At 35.1% G+C, this 25822-nt stretch overlaps 1 protein-coding gene across 1 annotated transcript in view; it reads left to right on the top strand.

The window, feature by feature from the left end:
* Positions 1–10880: 10880 nt before the first annotated feature.
* The window catches only part of vipr2 (vasoactive intestinal peptide receptor 2), a 63487-nt gene continuing 48545 nt past the window's right edge, over positions 10881–25822 (top strand). Inside the window, exons 1-2 of the mRNA XM_088918535.1 lie at positions 10881–11170; positions 19941–20043. Of these exons, the coding sequence (XP_088774661.1) occupies positions 11120–11170; positions 19941–20043 (154 nt within the window). The 5' untranslated portion in view covers positions 10881–11119. The remainder of the gene's footprint in view (positions 11171–19940; positions 20044–25822) is intronic.

The raw sequence follows: 25822 nt of genomic DNA on the forward strand, positions 1-25822 counted from the left end.
GAATATTTGCCCTGTCTTAACACTCTAATGTGGTTTTAAAGTCCATCTTCTTAAACGTTCTAGGACTTTGTCCTAGGTGGTCTCCCTACATTAGCACCCTGCCCTCTCCAACTCATCCTAGTGTCACAAATCACATGCAAGCACTAACCATCACCACATACCCACGCGCACTCCACACCGCACATACTCGTGCACTAATTGATACCATGCTCCTTCCTATTTAAACCCTCTCTCCTCAATCCGCCCTCGCTCACCACTGAGACTTTTTCCTCAGCTAGAGCTATTCAACCCTTCGATCCTGATATTCTTTCGACCTTTTGATAACGACCTTTTGCTTTACGTCTCCTTTGTCTAATGATTTGGATCCCGTCGCTTCATTTTCGGATTTTCGGCCAACTACCTCTCCTGCTACGCACATGGTCCAGCTATCAACCTAAGTTTGGGCATTACTGACACCTACAGTGAGGAACATTGACTCTGCACTTCTTTCCCATGCAACTGCACTTCTACAATTCCCACCCTCTTGTCCATTACAAGTCTAGAACTGTTGCTAATCACAGTCTGTGATTTTTTTTCCTTCTGAAAATGTGTTCCTTAAAATGTTAAGCACACTGTATTTTCAAGGAAGAAGTCAAGATGCTTGCAGAAGCAAGCTGTTTAAAAGAAGTTGACAAAAACATGTGGAAGGATTGTAGAGATGCTAGTGAATAGAAAAAGAATAATGATAATGATTTATATGGACATGTACAGTACATTTGATATGTACAGAATTTACCTATAAAGTACATACAGTATGTTATTGTATATCGCAAGTGGGTATGAATAAACATGTTTTTAATATGTTTTTTTTTTCCATGGACAAGCAGTTCCATATTCACATGCATAATTTAAATATGGATGACATTGTTAATGGAAGTAATCAAAATCACAACCACAGCAACATAAATCTTTTACTTTTATTATTATTTGTATTTATCAATTATTTATACCATATCTTAAAACATGCGAACAAGACCTGTTCCATTTCATTGCGGTGCTATACTCAGTAAAACATTATTATTTTTTGAGATTCATTTAAATGTAAAGATGAAATGCCCAAGAGGATACAATGTTCCTTTAACCTCATGCATTGCAATATTCTGCACATCCAAACCATACATATTAATATCAGATGCCAGATCACTAGCAATTTGGAGTTCTGTTTTAGCTATAGACCAATGGAACACGTTTGGTGTATGTTGATACATACCCTTTGGCAGTAGCAGAAACCCTTCTCAGATCAGGTCAGTTCATTTCATTCCGACTCTCCATAGTGTGTTACTTATTAAAAATAGAGAGCAAGACTAAAACAAAGTATGCAAAGAGGGACTACAAAACCATTAGCACAACTCATATTTAAAGCTTTTACTATGATACAACCATGAACAGATGTTTACTCCATCTAATGATAAAAAAACACAGAAGCCTAGATAACCAGATTATTTCTTATTGATTGACTAAATCCTTAAATCCAAAAAAGCAGTCTTTCACTGTATTCAGGATTTCTGTTTCTAGTTATGCTACAAAATTAATAAGTCTCTAACACCTGGATCTTTTTAAGCTACTGTCTGACCTGTTGTACTCTGATTGACTTGAAACTTGGCAATTTTTTCTACAGTAAAGTATTTGAATTAAACATGTTGCAGTGTCACATTTTTTACTCATAACGGGTCATCACTAGTTATAGCTTGTTGAAACATACGTCATACAGCTTATAGTTGATTCAGTGCATTCAATGAACACCTTCATAGTATAAACACTCAGGAAAGCACATCAACTACAGTACATCACACCAACCATTAGCACTGCTTGCAGCTTTCTACTGTACTTCTAGACATTGTAATTTTGTTGTTATTTTGTAACTTTTGTGATTTGCAAAAAAAACGTGTTTTTATTGAAATCTTAGTTCCGTGTTTTGAGCTGAATTTCAAAGTAAGTAAATTTAAAAAGTAAGCAAAAATGGTAAAGAATCTGTGTCTGTGAGGGAGAGGAACAGAGCAAGGTTGTGGTGATGAAGATAAAAAGTCCCGATCTAAGATACAGTATATTATTACTATTAACAAAACGACTGTTGTGGTTACAGGTCGGCCTGTCTTTTAAGTGATCCATCCTAAAGTGACAATTACTGTACACATGCAAGTCTTGTCTTTTGATGAATGACAATCTGTCAAGTAATATTCGACATGAATTGAACAGAGATATCCCTTTTACATAATTGCAACAAAAAATTGAAACCCCTTCATTGATAATATTATTTATGACATTCATAGATTTCTGTATATTCTAACTAGTTCTAACATTAATTATACCTAGGAAAGTACTGTACAGCAAATAATGGAGAACGTTCCTGATATATAGGAATTCCAGCCTTGGCAGCTAACTGTATTTCCTGGAAACACACCATAGATTTCTGTCTGAAAACAATATCATATTCCAGTTAGTTCTGAGGAATATCTAGTTGTAGATAAGGACATTGGAAGCTGCTCTGCACTGTGCCTAATTGCCTAGACAAATTTTGTGAACTACTGGATTTCCTGTACCTTGGAAAGTTTTTTGCCTTGCTCACTAAAAGTGTTTTCTTTTCTCTACACAAACATTGTATATTATTGTGTGAACAGAGGGCAGTGCTCAGAGAGGAAATCCCATTCTGGTCACAAGAAAAACTGGGAAGGATATCAGGTCGTGATGAAATTCCACTTGTGAATTGTTGTCTGCAACTTCATTTTGAGTTAATTTTGTAGATGGTAGCAGCTATTGTAAAACTGGGGTCTTTTTCCACCCTGATGCTCCATGCCATTCTGAATTTGCCTTTTGTGTTCAATTTGTACATGCTTACCTACTGACACTACCTCCCATATTAGGCATCTAATTGTGATTCTGAAAGAGTTATAATCAGATGAGTTTTGCTAAAAAAGTGATTGCTCCCTGACTGTGATTTCCCTGCAGAGTTCTTGCTAGGAAACACTAACCTGGTCTTGGAAATATGCATGCTGTACTAATTTGCAATGAAGGGATGTGTATTTCTCTTTTGGATCCCCCAAAATCTGTATTTAAAGGTACTGTAATATATTTTACTATATTGCTTATTGCTCTTTCTACGGCACTGTAACTAGTACCTTTACCTCAGTACTACCTCTACTAAAAATCTTCTGACTCTCATACACAGCGTAGAGGAGAGAGAGGATCTTGTCTGCTTGGGTGTTCAAGTGGTGTCAGCAATATCTTTAGAATGATTTCTTTTGCACCCAAAAAAAGTAAGGATTCAAATTTAACCAGAGCCCATGAATTGGCACAGGATGATAAGAGTAGTAAGTAAATGGAGTGTTAAGAGTTAGAATTTATTTTAAAATACTCAGAAGACTTTTAGTATGTCTGTTTAAGGTCTGGGTTCTCTCTCCTGTTTTTAATTTTGATTTCTGAAGAGCAGACACCCATCTTGTAAAACAAGGTGGGATTTGAAACCTGTGAAATTAGGTGGGACTTGAAGTAAGAAACAGAAGTGAATATGGGTCAACACTTTATATTTAAAATGTATTTTTATATCTTAAGTGCTTTTTTCTGTTTTCACTTCTAAGCTTCTCCTAAACTCAGACTTTAATACTGCTTTCAGTTGTATTGTAGTGCACTTTGAGATTCACTTATGATAAGTGCACTATTATTATTATTATTATTATTATGGAAGCAGATATCTCTACTAAAAAGACAGTATTAGTGCACATTTTGCACCTTTTAGACAATATTTCTTATACCTTTTAAGTGCATATTCAGGCAGTTCAGACCTGCTTTATGTTCCTCTCTGCTGAATTCTTTTTTATGATAATTATATTGAAAGCTTTTGAGTAATCCTTTACACACATCCTTTACAATCCATTGAAACTCCAGCATTTAAGGATTATTCTCCTCATGGTTTGTGGACTCTCCTCATGTATTGAAGTGATATGTATTCATGGGCATGTACTACTTTGCATTTCCATTAACTTCAGAGGGAGAACTGACCTTTTCGTGTAGCATAAACAGTTGACACCTCCCATCTCTCTGTGCTATAATGGCTTATTCAAAAATGTTAAGTAAATTCATTTGAAGTTTTTGTAGGTTGCCTCTTAGAATATTGCTGCCACCTTTTATAATGTTTAATTCCATAATAGTTACAGCATGATATGTTATAGAGATCAGGCTTAAGTCCAAACTATTCTGGCTTGTAATGGAAGTTAATAAGTTTAACATTAAGTACTCAAAGATGCTAAGATATTTTATTGAAAATGTGGTTGTCATAGACATAATAAATAAGCAGGTCCAGCCTTTTTTCATAAGCTATATTCGTTTTCTGTCTACAAAGAAACAAACATTTAGAAAGACTATAGGTGTGCAGTCAGTGTAAATGCACAAAAGCTACACGTATCGTTCTTGGTATTTCAATTTTTTGAGAGTTAACAATCTACGAAAAATAATTTCCGTTAGTGAAGAAGACAACATCTAAAGCTATTGACTTTCTTAGCTCTCAGTCAGTAAAGTTTAACTTAGTAAAAGGTCATTAGAAAGCATCTTTGCCTAACATTAGACCACTCATTATATCTATTTCAAATTGTGTGTTAGGCTTTTTTACAACCAAATATTATTTTTTATTTTTTAAAATGTTATTTTAAAAGAAATGTGAATTTTATTTTAATGTTTTAAAATGTCTGTTCAATTGCTTTTGTGTTGTTTTACAACATAAAGTATTACCTGCTATTTCTAGTCTATATGTTACTGTTCTAAAAGAAGAAAAAAATATTGAGGACTAACTACATGCAAAAATAACCCAAATTTGATAGCAGGAATGAATCAATGTAAAGGTCTGCCTGTTTGGACTACACATGCTGTATCTCCCAGTACAAACAGTAAACCAACACATAAGTATTGTTCATAGGCTCAACAGAGAAACTATGGCACCCGTTACATTCACAGTCAACTACTGCTTAACTGGTTAGTAAGTTGAAAATGATCCTGTCACTTCACTGATTTTATAACCCTGTAATTAATCACTTACACTTCATTAATGTTCCATTAATCTATCATATTATATGTTACAAAGAATTAAAAAAATGGATTAAGAAAGTTTCTAAATTGTATTTTGCAGCTCCTTCAGATAATAACATTATATTAATAAAGTACTAAAACAATAGTATTAATGTGATATATCTTTGGGTACCAGTATGTAGCATGTTTATAACTGTTTATAACACCATCAATATTATGTTAATAGATTATTAATGGTCAGTAAAATAAAGGCTTACACTATAGTGTCATTGTTTTTTCACATGCATACCTCTCTAAAAAAACGTACTTCAAATTCAAATTCTTCAAGTCTTCAAATTATTTCCACTTAAATCCTCTGGTGTGGGTATCTGTGGTTTACATTGAGGATTTTGAAGACCTCAGTTAAATATACCCAAAGCCTTCTTTGCTCCTGGCTAAAGTGAATGGTTTCCTCTGATGTACAGTATGCTTAAAAGTCAAATCCTCTGGTGCAAAGACTGGTCTTCTCCAGCAGGCAGACATGATAATATGCAGAACCCCATCAGCATGTTCAATTCATTCTGTCAGTTGTGACATTTCTCCAGGTTTTAGAAGTTTGTCACATGAGCATTGGCCATGAAATGGTTGATCTAATGAATTTGGGGCCTTTAGGATCTCGGTACTATTTACGCAGCCTGGTATAGAATTATTATCCATTGGTTATATTTGTTGTGCTCTACCTGTCCAACTTGCACTTGATTTTTACAGTGATAGTCTGATTTTTCATAAATAAAGTTTCTGAAATATTCTACTTGGTTAAATTGTGTGACAGTATTTAAAACTGTCTTATACCATGATTATAACTAATTTTTCATTAGCTTGTGTTTTACCAGTCTTTTTACTGGTTGGGACAGACACTATTTAGTTTTAATCTGAGTTTTACCTAAAGTGGTCTCTGATATACTCCAGAACCAATCAAAACAAATGACAGTACTTAAAATACATGTATTAAATATCTAAATGTGTAAATTATGTGTAATTTATGTAATGTTATTAATGCATTATTTTGTAATTAAATGTTAGGAAACGACTGAAAAAATGCCCATGTTTATTTTTAAGTAAGGATTTTTTCAGGAAGCTGGTAACACACAACAGGAAAGGTAGACTTCGTACAGAATCCTAACAATAGTAATTTAAATTATATTCCTCTGTCAATCTTTACAGTGCTCTTTTTCCACCAGGTTCTGTCTTCAACAGCTTGCTGCAATTTATTCATCTGTTTGATGTTTTTGTTTGATTGCAATCACAGCTGGACATGTTTTCAACTCAACTGTACTTTCTCAAATGACATGTGCTGGGCCTCTTCTTTTTCTTACGCAACCCAATTTTTTCCACTTCTTTTATTCTATCTTAAATCTAAGTTAAGATTACTGCTGTGATCAGTATTTTGCAGCACTGTACTGCAAAATTGTCTTTTGTTTTGCATATTGCTTTAATTGTATTTATATGTTTGAATGTATTCCGGCCTCTCGTTTTGTTCATCACTAAGTTTGCAATGGCTTGTCTTGACCTCCGGTTCTATTCATCATTGTTTAGCTTGTGATCTGACTTATTTAAATTAATGAAGGCACTGATGGTGACAAGTGATGACAGATGAGCTGATAAGCCAGAAGACCCCTGATTCCATTGCTGTAAAAAGTGAAGTTCAAGAAACTAACTCCAGAAAAATAAACTGAACAGAGAACACCATTGCTGATCACTGTTGCTGATCCCTGTTGTCTGCTTATAAGGTGTTGTTTGATTTTAGAATAGTTGATTGCCATTTTACAAATGTGTCTTATGAGTGATTGCACAATTGCAGTGGGTGACAATGTAGTTAAACACAGTGAAAAAGAGTACTGTAAGTTACTGTAGTAAGTTGCGGATTGAAAAAAAGCTTGGTTATGATTTCTAATAAATCGTTTAGATGCATTTTTTCAGGTCTTTTATATGCTTCTGCTCCCCCTATTTCTGTGCCTTATTTAAACAAACCTATCCCTGGGGGCAATAAATGTCTTTTAACAATTTCTGAAAGTAAACATACCAGTAGTATAGTAAGGTTTTATATACTGTATGTAGCTGTCATAGTGTTTCAGTACCAAGGGCTCACTGTAATAAAAAAACATTCATTTAGTTACAGTAAGACAAATGTCATTTAAATTAATAAAGCAATTGCACAGCTTGCTTAGAATGACACATAAAACTACATTTAGCCAAAGAAATGTGGAGCTTTTTTTTTCTTTTTATAGAATTTGTTTTTTGCTTGGAATAGCTTGATTGATTTCGCTGGCTCATTGCTATGTTCCACATTGTGCGTGTTTATGTCCCCCTGTGTGAATGCATTAGTCTCAGTTGTGAGCTGCCCTTTCTGCTCCTCAAAATTTCAGTCTAATCTGAGCACCACACATGCCAATAGATGTCTTATACCAGATGGTGTTCTGAACATAATTCAAGTAATAAAGTGGTATGTTCTTTATTTACACAAAACAAAGTAAAACTTTTTTTTAATGTCTGCATTTTTAAATGAATGTGAGCTGAATGAAATGCCCAGAATAACATCCACATCTATTGTTAAAAAAATGAACTGATCTGAACTTAAAATTAAGAAATCCTTTAGTATTGTTGGTTTCTTGTATTTAAAAGTTTAAAATACTTCCACTAATGAGTGGAAAACCGGCATTTTGATTTGTTTAAGCATATGCAATGTCTTGCACATTAATCATTTTTACTGTCTTAATAGTTTCTGTTTTTTAACATTTATGCAGGAATTATTTCTCATTCTTGAATCCATCCCCTTTATTTATCAATAACTCTGAATCAAGTCTAAGATCTATAGTCTTAAAATGTAAATCTTATGTAGTAAATGATGCATCCCAAAATATTTATAATATCCTGTTTAGGGTGTATCCTGCTTTGCGGTTGTACTGTAGCTTGCTAGGATAGGCTCCGGCATCCTGTGCGATTCTGTATTGGATAATGTGGTCAGAAAATGGAAGGAGAGATAAGTACATAGTTTAAAAAAATGCAAAAAGAATTAAAAATGAAATATGCTGTGACACCAAGTGGTTGTAGGGCTTTACTGCATGACATAATGTTGAATGAGGGAAATTATCTTGACTGGTGCTACAGGACTGACAAGAACTGTTTGAGTTCGGTGTTCATGTTTTCCCCTCTTACCCCAGTCATGTTTAACCATTCTGTACATTACCTGCACTCCTGTTGCAATTTGCTATCCTGCCGTTAGTGTTTTTGAATCCTGCTATAAACCCCCCCTAGACTGGGCACTATGGCTTACAAATGGGACTGGTGGTGAGCAACTGTGTGAGTTTGCATTGTCACTGGAGTTACTTATAAACAGTTCTTTCCTTTGTGATCATTCTACTTGACGATGCTTTTATTCAAAACTACAATTTCTCCTTGACCGTCCTACTTATAATACTATATTGGTATGATGTCAGAAACAGGAGGACACAATGGAAGATATTTACAGGGCCACCATATCCATACAGCAGTAACACAGAGAAGGAGCGTGAGTCAGCATGCATCTCTTCAGGGATCCTTAGTACCTATTACTCTGTATCAGGGCTGAGGCTAGAAGTACACTGTCACAGGCATCAGGCTAAACCAGAGGAGATCAACCATCTCACTCTAGGGCTGTAATACCTACCAAGCTAAACTGACATCCCAATCAACACAGGATGGCCACGGTCTCAGAGAGAACACCACCCTATTTGAGTGGTGAACACTCCCAATCTTTTTGACCCCCCGTGCACAGATGCATACTACTGTACAGTACATATGATGCTAAAAGGCAGTATTTAAGAAAGACCAAATATTAAGTATAGTATTAGCAGTATTAGTATATTAGTATTACTATAGTATTAAATACCAAAATGGGAGACAAATCAATTAATAAATTATACAAGTGGAGAGAATAATCATTTAAATAAAATGTTACAATTAAACCCTTCAGTTTAGTAAAAAAACAGTACTGTATCTGTTTTTGTGTATTCCTTTCTCCTCGTGAAGCAGCTCGACTTACTTGACTGGGATTTCTATTGGCACAGTTTAAGTAGTGCTGTCATCCCCCACCACTTATAATCATTTTTCAGTGACTGCCAGACATTTTGTGTGCCTGATGAGCAGCTTCTTTGGCAGGAAACGCTTTGACAAATAGCATTCTTGGCCTCCATTTTAATTTGCGCCACAGTTTTGTTCAATGGAAACACCGATTTTGGTGACCACATGGATGGCGCGCTCACATGATGAACATCCAAATCAAGATTAGATTTTCTTTAAAGGCTGTATTCTGCTCCCTCAATTGGAAGGCAGCTGTAACCCTGGGAATTCTGTATGAAAATACAGACCTGAAGTGCGGGGGTGTATATCTTGAAACACTTTTAGAATAATTTGAGCAGGGACTTACAGTATGTCAATGTGTGAGCTGCAAAGGAATGAGTAGAGTTCACCTCACCTCATACCTGAAAAGGGCTCCACAGATGAAATGCTGTGCATTTCTCAAATAATGAAGAATAATAATCAAGAATAATACATTTATTTTTGTATAAAAAAGGTATGTCATTACCCTCCCATGAGTAATACCAGGCATCTGTTGTAAGGTAGGCAAAATATTTGTTCTAACTTTTAGTGATGGCACAGGCTTCCTGCGTATTGCAAACCCAATGTTGTATGTAATGGAGATCATGGTCATATTCATAAAACATGGACAAAAACCTTGCTCGTAGTCAACCCCGATCTTCAGACTACCTTATTATTATTTTATTTTTTTAAATCTTTCTTATTGTTAATAAGTATACATTATTATACAATATATGGGGCACCAAAGGCACAGAAAGTGTGTAAAGCTTAACATATGAGAGTTTTTTTCTTTATTTCACAATCTTAATTTCTAGACAATTTACGGTGATACAGATATGCGTTTATTAAGCTTGCGTGTTTTTAATAATTAGAAGCAACATTAATTAATATCCAACATTATGCATGCTATTTCGGGGACGCCAATGCCCTCTTTCACACTGATTTACACACATTGCCCTAAAGCATTTGCCATTTTACAGTATGTGACCTTCATACTCCGCAGACCCATTCAGTTACTTTCACAATTTACTACGAGTCCTGTTTATCTCCTGGCGCACCAACAGGCAAGTGCAGGTTTCGACAACGTAGTGTGTTGTGGATTTTATTTCCATTTATCCTCTTTTGGGTTCCGTACATGTTTTCCCATATATTTAGATAAAGTGCTTTTTAAACGTGGTTTGAAAATATCTTAACTGGAGGGAAGGGGTTAACTTAAAAATATCCGTGCCAAAATAAATCTAACACTGGTTTGTACAGTATATAGTTAATATATTCATTTTAAAGAAAATAAAAATCATTATATTATCTTGAAAGCACATTGTCAGACTGTCTGTTCGTTTTGAATTCTTTCGGACTGGTTTTTATCATTTTTTCGTTAATTAAAAACCATTTGACATTCCCCTTGCTGAGTTTATGCGCTTCCTATACTAAACTTATCGAGTAATACGCTTTCCTCTGCGGGGGGTGTTAGTTGTGTGAGGGTAACCTCTGACAGTGAAGGGACGGTTAAAGTGCTAAGGGGAAGTTGTGATTTGCTGCTTATAAAAGTCATAGCTCAGTGCTTTTCCCTTTTCTGACTAAAGTAACATACTTGATCACTGTCAGGGCTGTGGATAGCCTGTCTTCTCCAGAAGGGACAGAAGAAGTGACGAGCGAATCAAAGCAGGGAATCGCGTACTGTTTGATCGTCTTTTTTTTTTGACAGCTTCAGACTACGCTGCTGAAATAACACATGTTTTGCAACTGGGACAGTGAGCGGAGTTTGGTTGCTTTCTCTCATTGGGAGTTATAAAAAAATATGTGTATATTTTTATATATATAAATCGATGTGCTTGACCACTGAAGAGGAAACAGCTACTCATTGTAACACTTCCCGATTCAATGAAAGCGAACCCGATGAGTTCTGAACGGAGTACTCGCATTTTGGAAAGCTGACAGAGCAATTAAGATGAGAAATACCCTTATTATAATTTTCTTAACATTTAGGTGCCTGTCTTTTGTAAGTAATCTTTATTTTTGTTGTTCTTTTATATGTTATGCATGAACTTTATTTTTTATTGACATGCAACGATAAACGTTATCATTATTACTATGCACGAAAGTACTGTACAGTATATACCTACAGTAAAATAGCAATTCGCTGACAGAATTGTGATTTTTAAGTAGAAGTAGAAAACTGAAGTCTGTCTAATTCTTCATCTTTCAGTTTCTTGGAAAGCCATAGTGGTTTGTAGAAGGATGTATTATATATTATGTGGGCATATTACAGAGGGCTTAATAAATATTAAAGAAAACTTTTTAGAAGTGTAAGTATAGATTTATACTGTTAAGTAGACATACTGTAATTCTGTGGTGATACTCTACCGAAATATTAGCTATTTCGGATTAAGTTAAGCGGGAAGTGCTGTTAAATATTTACTTCTACGACGAAAAGTAGCAGTCTTTTAGGTTTATGGATGCGTAGAGAGAAACATTATGATAATGACAAGGAAGACCTGACAATGAGTCCATTCGATTTCAATGGAAACGTAATGGATGAACTTCTACAGCATTTCATATTGGCTTCTCATGGTTACCCTTGAAGATTACCATCAATATGAATTAGAGATGTCTAAATAACAAACTTGGTTTCTTTTCATCCAGACTAATCTTATTATCAATAACAGTCAATAATTGCTATAGTAGTAACAAACACTAGCTTAGCCTTTGAGTAAATCTGAATGCCTATAAAGTAACTTTCAATCTCAATCTTTCAGTAATACTTTCAATCTCCTGATTTTGTTCAAGATGTCTAAGGCTTCTGTGCAATACTGTAGCGTACTGTATACTGTGCAGAATATATTCACTTATTTGGTTTGGACAGAAAAAGTGCCTTCTACACAATGGAAAATTTACGACACATACTGTGTGCATGCATGTATTGTGATATGTAACCACTTGATTTATCTTGCTACTGAAGCATTTGAAAGTTTGATACTGTAGATCTGCCTCTTTTCGTAGATTTCCCAGTCTTTCATTTGGTTTAGTTTTGTTTCAAAGTGTTGTAGCTACATGTACAAGGGTTTGTATCACTGCTTGTTACTAAAAAGGAAAATGTACTAGGTGACTATCCATAGACACTACATAATAAGATCATGTCTAAATTGCAATTAAAAAATAAGTACTTGTATAACAATAAAGACATGTTTTGCTGTTAATGGCTGCTTATCATCAATGAGATATGCTAAGTATGGTTGCAAAATGTCAATGGTTCAGACAAAAACAATACAGTTCAGATCTAATGTTTGGAATTTTTAGTCCTTTTTATTTTCTTAAATACTCCATGAACCTTTTCAGGAAACTTTTTCTGTGGCGGTATTAGTCACAGAAGCTGTGAGCATATGCAGGCACGATATCATCTACTGTACTGTAGATACAGACAAGACTTGTAAGCAAAATACAGAACTGTATATGTAACAGATATATGATACAGTTGTTTGCATATTCGTTATTGAGCTACATAAATACAAATTGTACATCACTAATGCCATAAAACATTACCTAAATCCGTAACAAATGGAACTTTGTTTGTCTTTAAATGCAATAATAAAGAAATGGATATGTTTGGAGGCACTGCAAGAGTGTAGGGATTAACCCATAAAAGGCAACAATATTTTGCACATCTGTAGCAACATTACTTTGCATATTTTTAGTTGTATCCAATAATACTTTGAAAGCTGCAGTGTTCATTGGTGTTTACATATGCTGATAAAGGTTCTTCAGGTTTGAAAATAGTTGAATCAACTGAGATGTACCAATAATAATCTTGTTTCCAGTAACTGTCACTACGATCACAAACAACTGTAAGTTCATGCCTTCAGGCCTCCTACCCTGTCACACTGAGAAATAAATACAGGGTATTTTTAAATGAACTCAAAGTAACTGTTAGTTTCTTTACTAAGAATGTTTTTTTCTAGTATTTTTTCTTATTATCTCTTGACCCAGGAATTGGTCACATTCTGGTTAATTTGGCTGGATTTCTGGTCAAGGAGCATACAAACCCAATAACACCAAGGACAGTTATACACTACTTGCCTGGGCTGATTCTTGACAGGCTGAAATACTGTATATATTATGTCCAGTCTTTTCAGTAATCCTAATGGGTTTTCTAAGATTAATTTCCCCAATGAGTAGAATGAAGAGTGTGAGGAAATCTTTGAACTGAGTTTTATTTCGAGCATGTAGCCTTTTGTTCCCATTGTTTTTTAGAAAATCTAGTAAAAGCTGTGTGGGCTGAGGTTTAGACTAGCAGCCTGCTGCAGTCTCTCCTGAATAAGGATTTTTTAAACATACCTTCCTTACTTCTAGAAGCAGGACTTATTATGCAAATATCTGAGCTGATTGGGACATATGATAATCTCTACCAGATTTATCAGCATTGTGCTCAGATCAGAGCAATCTTCCTCTGCTAAAAATAAACATAGAAGAATTAGTCAAATATAAACATAGCAAGATGACAGTTGTATTTACAGGAGTGGTATTCTTCACATTGCATTGTATTCCTCATTGGTTTTACAAACAACAAGTATTACAAATACACACATCTTTTCTTATGTATGAAAATATTGAGAGATCTTAGTTCAGTTTAGCTTCCTCGAGTTACTTTAAATACAACTGCACTGCTAATAAATTGGGATTTTTAAGTAACTTGCATGAATGGACATTCTGTTAAACTCTTTTACTTGTAATCAAAATAAGTACATGATTACTTTTACAAATGATTACTTTTCAAAGAAATCAAAATGCTGTATGGAAAAAAAATAATGCGGTTTAATTTCTTTATTCTTTATTCATCTTTCCCTTGTTGATTCATAATTTAACTGGATGGTACCATTTTTTCCCTGATTATAAAGAGCTGAATTTGATAACCACGCTTAATTAATTCTAAAACAGTTTGTTGCTTATAGGCTCACAAGGTTTAGATAATGGATTGCCTCTAAGCTTTGCTGAAAATGGAGTATGCAGTAACCAAAATGAATTTCTTTATCCCTTGCTCAGGAGTAGGATGCATGATACACATCCAATAACAAAGAAAACAAGCCATAGTTGCAAACGCTTTTTTATTTCTTAAAATTTGAGAAACTGAATTGATAACGAAGTGCAAACTCTCTCTTTAAGTACTTTTCAAAGGACTGTCTCAAACTTTCCATCCCATACCTTATTAATGTGCTTAGGAGAGAGTTTGTCGTAATGCAATTAAATTTGTTAAATTTGTTTTTTCCATCTTTTGCCAAGAGCTGGCATTCGTTTTATATATTAAGATAAATGATTTGGGTGGTGCTTGAAGATGGGAGGTGGCACATACTGTAAAACAAGTACCCAGCCAAAAATATTGGAGTTTCAAGTTAATCACCAGAGGACCTAGCAGGTCACCACTTGAATGTCCAGAAGACTGTGCCTCTGTACCCCTGACCTAATACAGAAATAAGCCACAATTATTGGTAATGTACTTTGGAGACCCATGTGGACCACTGGATCATTGTGATTAATCCAGACCCAATACCATTTGTTTAGATGATCCATCCTGGGCATATGAGGACACAGGTAGAGGCAGTTACTGTACATCAAGTCAAGTTTACCTAGGCTACCTGGTGAATGGACTTAAAAAAACTCCTGTATGTGGCCAAGTGACAAAAAGAACCATGAAGCAGACACTTTACACAGTATGTAGTGCTTTTTTTGACCATAGTTACCTGCCTTTGTAAGGTGTAATTACTGTACCAAACAACAAATTTTTTTAACAAGTCCATACAGCTCTTATGATTATATAAATTGCGTGTTATGTGAAAATGCCTATATTTAAACTTTGTGAGCAATAATAATGCAGATATCACAATGTGTCATCCAGCTGGGTGGTGCACTTCAGTGATGAATGAAGTGGGTCCCCTCCTACCACAGCACAGTTTAAATCATTTGGGAATTAAAGCACTATATAACCGTAATTAATAATTATATATTGTTATATAACATACTAATTATTATATGGTATATGGATAAGCATTTTGTTTAAAACTTAACCAACTTCAATTACATCAAAGGGGTGGGGTAATTGGGGTGTTGGTTTTGTCAAGCATTAGGAAGAAAGAGAAGTCCAAGGAAATTAATCATTCTTATTTAAAGTCAAGTGCTGTGGTAGGAATAAACACTGAATATCAGTTTCTATCAAAATAGGAAATGGAATGATATGCATTTAATGTAAAAATCAAATAAGTCTGCTAAATTACCCAAGCATTTTATTTTTTAAGTCATTAATCAATATGAATTCTCTAGAGAATTACAGTGCATTTTTCTGACATACCGCAAGCCCCAGAACATTGCACTATTCAAAGGTGAAAGCTCCATTTGCTAGATAGAAACAGTGAATCTAAATGGTTTGCAGTCTCTTTGCTTGTTGTTAAAATGCACTTAGCAGGAGATCACTGTATATAGGGTAAAATCTATTCATGTCTAAAACCACATTATGGAATTGAGGTTTGACTGTTTTTTTATTGAGCTCCATCCATAAAAAGTGGAAAAAATAGAAACTAGGCTCAGTGAAAAGTGATGGGCTGGTACCACTGGCTACAGTCTATACAGAGATCTGAAACAGTTTGTAGAGACCACCCAAACTGAACAAACATGCACAAATAAATTGGACAATATGTCTGTAAATGGTCTTACTTCGCTGATTGCCTGATGCATTATGAGATACATTGATTTCTTGGGTTGAGTCCCTGCCAAGCTGAGTTGATGATTTTGGATAAGGACCACTAAGAAGCTGCTTTTCTTCTTGTTATAATGAATTGGCTTCGGTGAGATGATCTGAACTGAGCACTATTCACACGGATTTCTCAGTTTGCAAGTGTCCCTTGATGGGATTAACAGTATAAAAAGAGTATCTGCCTCAGCACTAAGTTTGAAATAGAGTTCTGTGAGGCTGTAAAAGTGACTCGAGGGACATATTGTAACTGTAGCATTTAAGCTGAAGTACTACTATTCAGCATGTTTAAAAAGGAACAGCAAACAAATACTATAAAATGGAAATGTTTTGCTTACTATAATTTTAACATACATTTGTATTTATGGGTAACTTTAGGATTGTAATTGAGTACACAAAAAACAAAATAATTAGATAAATCTAATTATAATTCAAGGAAAACTGACTTTTTAAATTTGTAACACTGACATTCCGCTGTACTGACATACTGACATACCATTGTACAAGCACAAATATAGTAATACTTTATATTCTGAGAGGTATTAAAATGCAACAATTGCGATTAGTTCCATTACTCGTTTGTTGCATTATTAATGCATTTCAATTTATAAACATGCTAGTTATGAATATTTCATAAATATTAATCAGATTGTTAGGAAAACACAATAACATATTAATAAAGCATGTGAGATAGGTGTCTTAAATGAAGTAATAATACTTTCCAGCAATTCTCAATTAGGTGCATAAAAAGCTCCCTTTCTAACACATACATAGATACATACAGTACAAACAAGCACACATTCTTTCTTTTGTTCCGAAGAAGCTATTAATTTTGCTTGTGACAAATACATAAGCCACAGCCACTCATGTGACCTGTTCATTTGTTTTGAATGCTTTGGAATAAAAGCATCAAACACTTTGCAAAGCCTACTTGACCTCTTATAATAGTAGCAATGCTTTGATGGTTGTTATCTACATTGCGCTGTGTCCTTGGAGGCGTGTGGGTTCTGCTGTGAATCCCAGTGGAATGAAAATGGATGTTTCTAGCAATGATACCATAAGGCTATAGGTGTGTCAACATCAAGAGGCCTTATCAACTACAACTTGGTTTGGCCAGTTGCTTCATTCACAGGCCAGTGTCTCCTATATGCATGGGAATCCCCCATATGCTTTCTGTTTACTTATTATTACTTATTATATCACATGTACAGTACTGTATGCTTACCAGTGCCAGCATGTTAAATTGCAGCATAAGCCACATTACAAGGGATTCCCAATTACCACCCACTCTCTGAAAAGGAAATAACAAATTTCACCTCAAGTAAAAAGGAGGGTTTAGAAAACATTAATTGTTTTCCCAGCAGTTTCAGTATTTTTCCAAAGTGGCATAGTTTCTGTACTTGTCTTTCGTAATTGGGAATTGTGTTTTCGTCTCAGCGTATTTTATACTTAAATTTCTTTGTGGATTATTTACATGTGTGCATGTAACCAACAGTACATATGTAATATGAGCCCCTATTACTGTATATAAAATCCTCTACAGTATATAATAAATATGGAGATTAAATTGATTCAGAATAACTCATGTTCACAAATGTGTTGGGTAGTAAATCACGTTTTCTATATGCTGATAAGACTAATATGTAGTCTGGGAGCCCATGTTTGCATTTAAAGTGACAACGTCTATTTCTTTGGGAGCAAAGGTGGACTATTTGCCTTCCATCTTTCTGTTTCAGTGTAGGGAATGGCATTGGGATATGCTGGAGGAAAGCATTGAACAATCATCAGTATAAGTGAGATTCTCCATTTGAAGTGAAGCTTCCTTGAAATAATTAACAGTTCAAGCAGGATGACCTTCTACCGTGAAGTAAAGGGAAATGCCTCTTGTTACAAGGGGAAAATGTTTTCCCTCTACTGGAGCACTGCCCCAAATCTACTTGGCATTGTTAGATAAAGGTTTCTTTTCTCCCTACCAATATGGTATTATCATACCATGATATTATCACTTAATGTTTTTGAATTATGGATTGTAGTGTTAGGCTATATTGCCCTTTCTTTGACAGTAGTTGACAAGGATAACTTAAAAAAAACATGCATGAATTTAGTTTAACTCTTGTCACCTGTCCGATTACATGGGGAAAAATGTATGCAGTTTTAGAACAGGTCCTGAATCTTTCTAAAAAAATAACTGGAATAAAAAAAATGGAAAAGATGCACAGTACAAGATTTTTTTTAAGATCACTTTGTTGGCCATATACAATTTCTTGTATTAGGAATTTGTCTTTTCAAATACCTCAACTTGCTCTCCATGAAACACACAGACAGGGAGAGAAGCTTAGGGTCAGAGCACAGGGTCAGCCAATTATACGGCCCCCCTGGAGCAGTTGGGGTTAAGGGCCTTGCTCAGGAGCCCAATAGAGTAGGATTCCTCTCCCAGCCACAGGATACGAACCGGCAACCTTCCAGCCACAGGCGCAGATCCTTAGCCACAGAGCCACTGCACCAATCCGTTAGGTGGTACCTTGTAAACTCAGAATACGGTACCAAAGATTTCTCTGATAGCATGAAAACAATGCGTCAAATGTGTAGCACCAACTTTTCTAGAGACTCTTTTCTGATTCTTTTTGGTTCAAAAGTAATAAGATCTGATTATACATAAAAAGTTGATGTTTTAGGAGCAACTGTGTAGAGCAGCTGAGTAGGTCGCCTCTGTACTAGTTTTGAACATGGTGGCTATACTTTTGTATGCGAATAAAGTAGGTACAGTAAACTAATAATGGTGGCCAAGGATAGAGAAGTGGCAGTAAAGGTCTCCCTTTAACCAGACAATTCACATTGTCAGGTCAGGGCAGGGGAAGTGGATCACCAAATTGGGAATAAGATGAGGTGAATTTCTTTACAACTCATCATGATAGATTGCCCTCAGGTAATCTGGTCAGCCAGAACTGCCAGGATGATGCACTGGACATGGTGTTACTGCCCTTGCTTTCTTCATTAATATATTCCCTAACCAACATCACTTCCTCTTTTGCTTTTAGCCAGGCTTAGATCAGATGTAATTTTTCCATCTTGGAAGAACAGTTCTCTGTTATTCCTGTAACTGTGTGCATGCCCTCTACGCTTCATTCATTCCTACTAGAACAAGGGCAAGCCGAGCAAGCCAAGTCAAGCACGCAAGGGCAAGTTCTGCAGAGACAGAATCTAGTCATCTCAGCAGGGGGTGCCCAGTGACACCTGGACCTCAACCAGTTTAAACTATAGGTTTGGCCCCTGAACGGGTGTGTCAATTGGCAAGAGGTCTATCACAGTCTGTCACCTCCTCTATGGAGAGCAGTAGGGATTCTTTGACAAGGTCTCCAAGTGGAAAGTGTTTCAAAAGTTGATTCTGGCCAGCAAACATGACCCTGCCTTATACCCCACACTGGTTATTCTGCAACTGTTTTTCGTGATCTCCCAGAGCAAGGCAAGTGTTCGTCCATGATAAAAGTACATACTGCAACTTGAGCACAACAGTTGCCTGCCAGTGCTTTACTTTGCCCTTTCTTTGCTTCCCAAATGTCTATGACGTATGGCAGCATCCATCAGTATATAAGGATTTCACCCTCCATTGCCAGGGTTCTTGAAGTCTCTCTGACATCTGACAAGGTGGCCCTTGTCTTAAAAGTAGTGCTGTCTTATGCTTCAAGTTATTCTCTCATGGCTCAGTGGTTGTCTTTTACCCGAGAGAAACAAGGTTTTGCATGCATAACCTTGGACTTTTGAAGGAGAAGACAATTGATTAAATGCTTGATTGCAGTAGGTCCCTCACTAAGAGATCATGATTTTGATTCAATAGTTATCATCAGTCAGAAAGGAAAGAAAGATATGTCTTGCCAATACAAATCTGAAGTGTTTTGCAATCCAGCATTTCAGTTTTACTGTATGTCTCATTCATTTATAGTGTAATGTCTGATAAAAAAATAAAATTTGAATCATAATGATGTTGATCAGTCAACCAGCAACTGACAGATTATTCTGGTTTACTTTTTGTAAGGTCAATGGAATCCACCCAGAATGTCGCTTTTTTGTGGAAATACAGAGAGAAGAGGTAGAATGCTATGACATTCTGAAGAAACTAGGAGGGTCAGACTCCAAAGGTAAGAGGGATCTAATTTATATATGGATTTGATTTCTCTGTGCAGAAGTTCAGAAAGTCAATTTACGACTTGTGGTGGTCCAGTACCCACATATTGGTCCCATTATGATACTCCTGTCATAATCCTTTACACTCACCACACCTGATAGTGACAGTTAGTAACCTAATGATAACAACAGATGAACTAAAGGTCTAAAACTAATAGAACAGTTAATCTTCTGCATTATAGTTCATAGTTTCTTTTTCTGTTTTTTCTTCTTTTCCTCCTTTTCCTGCAACTTCAGCTTGGATTTTTATACTTTAATATTGATTCTCCCAGCACTGAAAATCAGTACTGCACAAGTTCCCGTAAGAGCATAGAAGTCTTACTGGATTGTGAGCATGTTAGTTTTCCAGGGAATCACATAAAACAGCATGACTGCACAGTTCATTCCACACACATAAGACACTTTGCCTTATGTGGTGGGTGCATAGCTGCCCAGTTGTAGTCACAGTCACCTGAGGATATAAAACCACATTCAGTACTGTCATTCACTAAACAGTGAATCCACTCTGCAAAAGTAGTCTCAGTTACTGGGGGATTATGTCACTGTAACAGGTTCAAAATAAAGTACATCCACTTATTTTACAGGTCCTTCTATTTAAACTAATCTTAAAGTAGTCATTGGGGCTGTGTCAGTAAATTTGTAGAGTATGAATTTCTGAATCTTGTCATATTCTTATTATTTATATTCTCCTCAAATAAAAATAAAATGGGTCAGTTAATCTAACTGACGAAGCTTTCTCAACCAAATTCCTCCAATCTATAATTTTCTTCATCTTTTGAACATACCAAAACTGAACATTGAATTCTACTCTTTTATTAGAAGATTGTACTGTGTAATTTGAAAAGTACTTAACATGCTTTATATTATGTAAATATCATGAAACATCATGTCCTTTCCTTGCTTAGATGAATCAACGCATTCAGCTACAGTAAATCCCTTTTGTATCTTAAAAGAGGTGTTTATGTAAAAAAGAAATGTACACAATAATATCTGGTTAACAGATTGTGCTAAAAATCCTGAAAATTGTATTTTAAAACCGTCCAGTACCTTTGCATAGAATGGCATAGTAAGGTCATGCTTTATATGTAACATGTATGATAAGAAGAATATTATCTTAATTTGCTTTTATTCTGACAGAAAATGCATGAGTTGATGTTTTTAATTTCTTTTAATTACTTAAATATCCTTTAGCATTTACAGTTACTGCAGTGTCTTTAAGAAAGGATTGATCATTTACTTCACGTAGTATCGTTATGGAAGAACTTCTGGTTGCTGAACAAATATGGCACAAGTTCTCAAAATAGAGGATGCATCTATCAATATATTCACAATGCAAAAACACCTGCTGCTTAATTTGATATTTGAAAGGTTCACTGATATTACCAGTAAAAAATAAAAATTATATATAAAATAAAATGGTGTCTCTTCTTAAGTCCAGCCATGAGTTACTATTTTATGCGTAAAAATATCAGTGTTCAGAGATATATGGTATATTCTAAAACATTTAAAATAAAAAATATGTAGTTTAGAAATGTAAATATTCTAGCTTCCACTTTTTGTATTTAACAATTTCACAATATTTTTTTGTATTTCTGTTCAATATGGGCTTTTAAAGCTGTAGTAATCTCTACCTTTTCTCTTCATGTTCCGGCTCATACTGATTCAGTTAACGTAAAGAAGCTCCAAAAAGGAGGATTAGGGGAGATTTAGGTACAATGAACTCTTAAGGAGCTTTGGGGCATTAGGCATCTGCTTAAATGTAAAGTTCATTTATTTTGAAACCTTACTCTGAAATACATCTCTTCAACAGATAGCTTCAAATATCAATGTACTGCTCTTAAGGGACAAGGCAATAGAATTAAAACAATTGAAGAGTGAAATTTTACTTTACTGCTGGCTCACCAAGGATTGTAATATTAAGCAACTCCTAGAAATAAATAATGTATTTCATCTGACTGCCTGTCCACATATTGTATGAAACACTATGCCTTTCTAGAGTTTAAGATGCACAATGAAAATGCAGCGGGTTGGATTTAGTGGTTCAAATGGAGATGCACAGACGTTCGTCCCAAACTCTGCATTATATTGTAGTAGAAGGTGCATATACAGTAGCACTAAGGAAATATTTCATAGTTTTCACTCCCTGGAGAAGAAGGGAAGTAATGATAATATATTGTTTTAGCAGCAATGATAGATGTTTGTGACCATGAGTGAATGTGACAGTGGCTGAATCAAGCTGTCATAGAATGAGTAGCCCTGCTGTAGCAATCTGTGTAAGATACAAAGGGACGGGCAGCATTGTGGTGCAGTGGTTAGCATTGCACTGGGTTTTAGGATTCAATTCCAGATACTGATACATTACTGTTTTCTTCCTCACAAATTTTTTCTTGCTCATAAAAATAATAATTAAATATGCAATAATATACTAAACAGCTGCATAACCTTTGTTCATATGCAGCTATTTTCTATTATTTATGCTAAAAGAAATTAAATGGTATTTGTGTAATAGGCATCTGAAGATGGCCTATGGAAGATGGCCATCGTTTTTTTGGCCGATGGACTAAATATTTTTTTGGACATTGGTCGAGAAACCATGAATGTATTTGGCTCAAGTAATGAAGTTAAAGGAGTGAGTTAGCGAATACATTTTGTCAAAAAACAGAATTTCTATGTTAAAAAGCCAAACAAGCACAACACTATTTTGAAGTACACAAGTGTAAAACCCAATTGTTAAATGGAAAGAAGATTTACTTTCTGAAATAGTTACCGCAATGGTTGAAGAAGAGATTCCTGCTATTTTAAAGAGGTTTCCTAATGTTTTTAACAGCATCATTATACTCCTTCCATGTGCACCGATCACTTGAACTTGGTTCGCTAGAAAATTTGTATTTCTAACTGAAGGCAAATTCACAAAAGAAAATCATTCAGACTAGAAGACCCTGAGGGCTTCTCCAAAGTGAAGAGTGTTCAAAAAAGGACAGTATACACAAGTCACAAAATGGCCAATCTTGAGTAAACTGAAACCCCGTAATCTGTTCTATCGCATTTTACTGTAGTATGGCTTCATGGCAGCTCAAAGCGACTAACAAAGAATGATCAAAAGTGAAGCAGATGAATACATTTGGAAGCCAAGGTTGTGTATACACAAGGGCCAGGTACTACACAAGAGGTATTTTTGGCCACTCTTACTCACAGCTTACTTTCATTAGTAACATTCAGTAGTTTTAATTTAAATGAGATATAGTTAGTGGGTAGCATTGTAACTATCTAGTATCACATGTAGCAGTACACTGCTGTCTGTTGTATTTAGAACAGTTGAAAGATTTAGAGAGATATACAGTAGGGCTTTTATTGACTTATTCATTGACATGCTCATAAAACAGAGCTGAATGAGTGTGCCTGTACAGTACCTGAGATTTCTGAGACTGCAGCTGAAAATGAGAGCTTAGTTTTGTTAAGTATGTTATTGTTCTTTAGATGATTCTTCTATTCCTTCTTTTCCAGTCACTGCATTGTCTGCAACGGGGCATTAATCATTTGACCTCTTTAGTTTCTGGTGCAGTGGTAGCAAGCACAGTGTAAAAAATACAAGCAGACAGATGGAAAATAACACATTAGCAGCATTTTACTTACTGTCTAGTATTTCACAAAGGTCCATTTCAGCCCTGCTTTTTTAAAAAAGTCAATAAATCTGAAGACAACTGGTTGCTTTTCTACAACGTTAAAAATAATGACCTATTTATGTAATACTCTCTTAAAATAAACAATAAGTTAAAATAAACAAAAATAAGTTATTTATATATATATATTAAGTTAATTTTAGATATCAGAAATAAGTTTCATTTGTCAAATCTTTTTCTTATTTTTATGTAGTTTTGGAATATTGATGGATACATTTTATTTCATTATGCTGTCAGATGTACACTATTGCATTACATTTTGTGGAGTCACACAAAGATTTATAAATACATGTGTCTGAAAAATGTATTTATTTAGTTGGGGTGCTATTGATAATGTTGAATATTTCCGTATTTGCTTATAATGCAGATGAACAGACTAAACAAATAATCTTCACGTGGTCTGCACACTCCAACACTGTTATATCATGTGATTAAACGGATTTTCTGGGACAAGTAATTTCAGTACAGAAGCATAAAGATCATTGTCTCTCTGCCTGAACTTATTAGTCTGTCCAATATCAGTATCAACTGGATCACATGCCACATTTACTATTTTATTTTTTTTCATCTGTTAAATTCAGCAAATAAATTGTAATTTTGTATTAAAATGTGTAGAAATATATCATGCTTAAATTTGTATCCTGCAGAGGTTGTGTTAACTTATTTTTACTTAGAGATTCTGTGAAACATGCAATTTGATCAGGGGTGCCCAAACTGCATACAACTGTAATCTTAAATTTTTGCCATGCTTTTACTTTGAAGGTTTTCCCAGGATTTGGGAGCTCAGAGTTTTAAATGCCTTCATCAGGGTAGAATATTTAATTTGATTTGATTAAATTAATATACTGCCTTAATATGTGTTATGTGTGTTTTCGTGTAGATACAGTTATGGGGAAAGTAATGATAGTGAATAAGTCAAATATGTTCCAAAGTGTGGTTTCCCCTACTGTATGTGGAGTAAATGAAATCTGACATGTTTCATTTCAGTCAATGCAGAAGTTCTCAGGGCAGAGGTAGTCTGAGTTTTGAGAACAATGGAGGTCCTGTGGTTATCTTAGTATGAATGACGGTATGAATGACACTATCAGATGATAGTGGTGTGGTTGCAAAAATAATATGCATCAAGGTTGGAAACAACAAAAAATAGAAATAGTGATCAGGCGGCCATGGCCAAACAGTATCAGCCATGAAAATTAGTGATTGTAAAAGTTATTCAGTAATTTTTGAAGAGAAGGCTGAGAACAGGTTGTTAAGGGTCAAGCCGAGAAAAATGCTCTAGTGTCATATTGTGTAAAAGTGAAGTGAGGAGTGAGACTTTGATGACATGGTGTTAATTGAGTTGAATTAATCAGTACTTGCTGATTAAGTAAAAAGTGAAGAGTATGGGAATAAATGTGAATGCTCTAGTACATGGTGCTCATTGAAGAGTTAAACTGAAGAGTATAAGAAACTGGGTGTAAGTGGGTGCATACGAAATGTGTGCAACACATAAGGATATATCTAAAATGTAATTTTTTTGTAAAAACAAAAGTGACCTCCTGACAGTGTCAGAGCTCTGGTGCCAAGTATGCCAATGTCATCACAAGGGGCAAATTTGATCAACTTTTTGTTGATGAAATCTGAACAATTTTAATTCAACCAGTGCTGCAGGTCATAAGAATTCTATTGGCTCTGACCATCATCTTTGTTAACACAGGAACCCAATTATTTTACCCAAATGCAAGTTTTTCTGTCTAGAATAACGTTTCTAGGCTGTGTTTGAACATGAGCAACACTTTCAATATTGGATGGAAAAAAAACTTTATGAATCCTATAGGCTTCTGGTATTGTAAGCAGTTATTTAATTATTGCCTACAAATACATGTACGTATATCATTTTGCCTTACTACAATAATGTCTTAAACAACCCAGATATTAAAGTCTTTGAAATGTTTTTTTGTTAATTAAAATTTGGAATGCTTTAGTGCAGCCTATGGTAGATTTGAACCCTTTGGACCAGAATAATGCTACAGTAGAATGGTCCTTTAGTAAAGGCTGTAGATTCATAGGACCT

Source organism: Atractosteus spatula, chromosome 6 (assembly GCF_055471065.1).
Source record: "Atractosteus spatula isolate fAtrSpa1 chromosome 6, fAtrSpa1.hap1, whole genome shotgun sequence".
Classification (NCBI taxonomy): Eukaryota; Metazoa; Chordata; class Actinopteri; order Semionotiformes; family Lepisosteidae; genus Atractosteus; species Atractosteus spatula.